General features: G+C 28.8%; 1 protein-coding gene across 1 annotated transcript; it reads left to right on the top strand.

Annotated features, from left to right (window-relative positions):
* The first annotated feature begins 1193 nt into the window (after positions 1–1193).
* On the top strand, positions 1194–2658 carry LOC145092820 (dof zinc finger protein DOF5.7-like). Its single transcript, XM_079030802.1, has one exon. It carries the CDS (start codon positions 1417–1419, stop codon positions 2401–2403), a length of 987 nt encoding a protein of 328 aa, XP_078886928.1. The 5' UTR covers positions 1194–1416; the 3' UTR covers positions 2404–2658.
* Positions 2659–5853: the final 3195 nt, after the last annotated feature.

Here is a 5853-nt window from a genome sequence, read left to right as displayed (position 1 = left end):
CAGCAATAACATTTTTTTAGAATGAATTCGTATCTAAGTTTTTATGTCAGCAATAACATTATTTCAGGACTCACTCACTTAAAATATAATAAAGTTGTATGGAATATGAAGAATGAGGGTGTATTCTAGTAGAATATACTATCGTTCTCCTAAAATACACTCTTATTATTTAATATATGAATTCATTCTGAAAGAATATTATTATTGACATTAATGACGAATTAAATTAGTCTCCATAAAAAAGAATTATAAATGTGGATATCATTTAATATACATTTAATGTTTATTCAATTCTTATTGGTGCATTGTAGCACACAATAGATGTGACAAACATTTGAACCTATATATATATATATATATATATATATATATATATCCTTCTTAATAAATGAGGTTTTTTTGGCACATGTCAATCTCTCATGAGTTTTAACACTTGTCATTTTGTGGTATTTTTGAAATAAATATTATCCATTTGTCAATTTTTGGTTTGTTTTAATTTTAAAATTTAAGTCATATACTTATATATGTAAAATATTAAATATCATATATATGATATTAAATTGTAAAAAATACGTTTATTATTTTCTTACTTTAAAGTTGTACATCAAAAAATATTTTCTTTTTACACTTTAATGTTAAATTTTTTTATAACTCAACCCGTATAATACACGGGTCTCACACCTAGTGTGTATATATATATATATATATATATATATATATATATATATATATATATATATATATATTCTCCCACTTTCCATAAATATTTTTTTAAAAGACAATCTTAAACTTATATACATTTTAGAAAACAGATCCACACTCTAACGCACATAATTTGTTGCTATATTATTTTTTTTTTCTTTCATCTCTTTTTTTATAAATTTCCAAATTTCTATTTTTTGGTATTGTTTGGTAGGGTGGGAGTTACATGTGTAACACTCGATTTTTGCATGCTAGATCACTGTCATATCATCCCAATTTTTGTCTTACATTACCTCACCTCCCCACCCTAATCAACCCAAATCCCGAAGTACTTCCCTTCCAATGGATATATGTACTTGAATCTTTAATTAGTCTTTCTTGCAGTCTCTTTCGTGTGTGTTGCCTAGTTACATTTTTGTGTTTTTTTAGAAATTAACCCTTGAAATACAGCCTGTATAAGTATAACTCTTGCAACATAACAGAAGTAGAAGCCTCTAACTCTCCTTGATGATGTTCACAAGAGCCCATCAACATCCCTCTTTCAACTTCCAAAATCATGCATGAAACCATGAATAGAGTGTATCTTTGCCTCTGCCAAAGGCAACTCAAATCACCCACATGATCCTCTCTCTCTCTCTCTTTCTCTCTCTCATAAATTTCTATTAGGGTTCCGGTCTGAATCTCTAGCTCTCTGTCTCTCTCTATCAGGTTCTGATGTCTAACAAAATACCGCTAAAACACGCTACAAAAGATGAGACCCAAAGCTCGGGTGGTAGTGGCAGAAAAACATCTTCGTTGAGGCCACCGGAACAAACCGTCAAGTGCCCAAGATGCGATTCAACAAATACCAAGTTTTGCTATTTCAACAACTATAACCTTACGCAGCCCAGGCACTTTTGCAAGACATGTAGAAGGTACTGGACCAAAGGTGGAGCCTTACGCAACATCCCAATAGGAGGAGGATGCCGGAAAAACAAGAAGACGTCAAAGACTTCCACTTCAAAGTTTACCATCGGAGATTCATCATCGGATAATGGAGTGTTGAAGTTGTTGGATCGTCATTCACCGCCACTCATGGATTTTCAACTTGGAGGGATAAACTTCCCTCCTAGGATTAACCAATTCTCTTCCTCATATGGAGACACATCATGTAATCTACCTTTCATGAACCTCGATCCTTTAGGGGTTAATTTCGGTTTGTCAACTAATGTAACAAAGCAAGGAGATCATCATCACAATCAAAGTGGAGGAGCGACAGGAAATTTTCAAGAAATGGGTTTTACATACACGAATCTTCATCAGAATACCAATCTTGCTTCTTCTATAGAGTCTTTAAGTTCTTTAAACCAAGATTTGCATTGGAAGTTACAGCAACAGCGGTTGGCTATGCTGTTCGGTGGTGATGCTGGAGAAGAACATGGTCATCAGCAAAAAGAAACCGGCTTACAACCAATCTTGTTTCAGAATCTTGAAATTTCAAAACCGATAGCATCCTCCATGGGCGGTGAATCAAGAAAAGTTGGTAGCAGCAGTGGCGACGGAGGCGTTGGTGCTATGGCGACTGAGTGGTTCTTTGGCAACAGTTATGCATCGGGGAACGTGAATCCAGCTTCCACAGAAAATGATCAAAATGGAGACATCAACACCTGGAATAGGATTCAAGCTTGGAATCACATGAATCAGTACGCGGCACTTCCATAACTTTAGTAGAGAAATATGCCAGGTTGGATACGAATCTATATGTTATCATGCAAGTAATTTCGTTAAAGATTGAAATGGGAAGATTGGAAAGAGAGAATTATTTAGGGTAGTCGATCTACGTTTAAATTGTATTTTCTCGTAGAAGCGCTTCAAAGTTCTTGTTAGTCTATCTATTGTTATTGTAATTGTTTTAATGAAATGTTTTTATCTTTCACCCATGAAATACACAGCAAGTAGCTACTTGTTTCAGAAGTTTGATCCGATCACATGCTCAATGGTTTATTAGATAATACCGGAATACAGTTGGGGGAGTTAAGAAAGAGTAATTAATTAGGTGCTGTTTTTCCTTTTGGGTTCTAAAATTGATAGATTTTGAAATTTTTATTTAGAAATCGTAAGTTAATTAAACAAGTTTTACTAATAAATATTGGTCCCATTAACATATTTTTAGGTCAATAGCCACGGGTCGAAGTGAAGATGGAGGTGAAGGTGTGGGGCAGAATATCTTTTGATTTTGTGGAATTGTTTCAGAACTCTCACTGTCTCTCTCAATCTGGAAACTGTGTTCCTCAGACTTCTAGTTTAACAGTTCTGTGAAACATAACAATAGCTAGGCAACCTCTTTCCTTAACTACTACTAGACCTAGCCTTTTCCAGACTCAACCCCATCCCCATACCTCTCTCTCTCTCTCTCTCTCTCTCTCTCTCTCTCTCTCTCTCTCTCTCTCTCTCTCTCACACACACACACACACACACACACACACACACACACACACACACACACACACACACACACACACACACACACACACACACACACACACACACACACACACACACACACACACACACACACACACACACACACACACACACACACACACACCTTTTTTTATAGTATAAACTTCTTATTGTTTGTATGAAAATACAAAAAGAAACTTGACATTTTGTTATCATGACTTTCATATGAGCCAACTTTTAGCAATTTATATATTCTTTTGGTTCCATTTCTGTATGTACTGATTAGGTCATTTTTGTGATATAATTGTCTGAAAAAGTGTTGCTTAGAAAGTGAGTTGAAAGGACAATTAATAGATTTAGAACTGGAAATTAATGAACTAAGAAAGTATCATGATTTAAAAAGTTTAATGATTGTTAAAAATGTCATCCAGTTTTAGATTCTGTTTAGATGGATCTTGGATATTTTTTTGAGTTCGCTTTAATATCATGTTACAGTCATATATGCTACTCCTCGCGTTATAGACTTATAGTCATTACAAAGAAATTGATATTATTACTATGGACCCATATGACTTTTAATTAAGGTTGTATTTGTTGAAAGATGTTATGCAATTTAAATATGATAAAAATAATTTCATTGGACTGTATTCAAATCTTAACGATTGTGAAAGAGTAGTCGGTGACAAAATCTGTACATGTCTCGGTATACTTTTACTCTCTCCAAATGTTGGTTTTTTTTTTGTAGATGATAACGTCATATGAACAATGTAAATGCCGTTATACTGAGTTTGAAAATCACATGTCTGGTTCAAAAAACTCAACCGTAAACCCTAAATGCAAGAGTACCAGCTTTTTCACCCAATGTCTCCCGTGTGGGTTTGGAATAATAGGAAATGTTTTTTTTTTCAATTATCTATAGATGCATTTCTATGAGTTATTAAAAATATAAAAACGTGATCACTAACTTATAAATATTAAAGCAAATTAAATTCTAAATCAAATACACATATTTATTCCCTTCCTAAAAAGCTCTCTTAGGTAGTTGGTTTACCTAAACAAAAAAAAAAACAAACAAACAAACAATAACATAAAACTAGATAAAACACATTTTTGATTTGTTGCCAATGTTGTCTAGAGATCTTTGATCGTAGATAGACAAAACTATAAAAATGGTCCCTGTAGTTTCTCATTTTATGTGGTTATAGTTCAAACGTTTAAAAAGTTGTAGATTTAGTCATTTTCAACAAGTTTTGTTGTGGTTTTGGTCGTTAAATTTAAGTGGTTGGCTGTAAACTTTTTTAAAATGACAATTTTAGGCTCAGGGGTCATTTTTGCAGTTTTGTCTATTATCATACTATAAGGACCATTTTTGCATACATTCTTTTTTATATTATTGAAGTATTATATATTAATAAATATTATTTTTAATATATAATATTATATATTAATAAATATTGTTTTATTGGATTATTAATTTATTTTAGTTTTTTTTTTATTTTGTTTGTTGGAGTAATTCTTTTTTATTGAATTATTTTATATCAATACATATAGTTTTTAATATATAACATTTTATCATAATAAATATAATATTATTGGATTATTAATTTCTTTTAGTTAGTTTTTTGAATTCTTTTCATTTTAATTGTTTATTATTGGATTCTTACTTTTAATTTATTATTTTCTTCATATACTAAATATTGTTTATTGAACTATTAATTTATTTTAGTTAATTCTTTTTTTTCTAAAAAAAACTTTGTCGAAGTAATTCCTTTTTATTGAATTAATATATCAATACATATAGTTTTTAATATATAATATTTATATCGTAATAAATATCATATTATTGGATTATTAATTTGGTTTAGTTAATTTTTGTAATTTTTTTAAAACTATTTTTTATTGGATTATTAATTTTAATTTATTCTTTTCTTCATATACTAAATAATATTTTATTGGATTATTAATTTATTTTTAATTTATAATAATAGTTCTTGTCAATTTTATGGGTTCCACCACAAAGTTGTGGGATACACAAAATCGTTGTCTCTCGTCATCAAAATCGTTAGGATGACTGTCAAACACCTTCATTTCATGTAACTAATATAATTAAAAAGAATTAATAGTATACGTTAAAAAGAAAATAGCAATCCAATAAGATAATATTTATTATATTAAAAAATAATAAATTAAAATTAATAATTCAAAAAAAAGAAATTACAAAAATTAATAATTCAATAATGTATTATTTATTACGATATAAATATTATATATTAAAAATAATATTTATTGATATATAATAATCTAATAAAAAGAATTATTCCAACAAAAAAGAAATTAAAAAAAATTAACTAAAAGAAATTAATAATCCAATAAAATAATATTTTGTAATATATAATAATCTCATAATATAATATTTATTATGATATAAATATTATATATTAAAAACTATATGTACCGATATATAATAATTCAATAAAAAAGAATTACTTCGACAAAAAACAAATTAAAAAAATAGAACTAACTAAAATAAATTAATAATCTAATAAAATAATATTTAGTATGTAAAGAAAATAATAAATTAAAAGTAATAATCCAATAAAAAATAATTTTAAAAAAAGAATTATAAAAGTTAACTAAAAAACTTAATAATCCAATAATATAATATTTATTATGATATAAATAATATATATTAAAAACTATATATTGATA

Source organism: Lactuca serriola, chromosome 3, assembly GCF_051521515.1.
Source record: "Lactuca serriola cultivar US96UC23 chromosome 3, Lser_US96UC23_V15, whole genome shotgun sequence".
Classification (NCBI taxonomy): Eukaryota; Viridiplantae; Streptophyta; class Magnoliopsida; order Asterales; family Asteraceae; genus Lactuca; species Lactuca serriola.
Note: the sequence above shows the minus strand (reverse complement) of the source record. Positions and strands in the feature narration are given on the sequence as shown.

Coding starts and splice junctions, on each gene's coding strand:
- LOC145092820 (XM_079030802.1), top strand. CDS start 1,417: ATGTCTAACAAAATACCGCTAAAACACGCTACAAAAGATGAGACCCAA.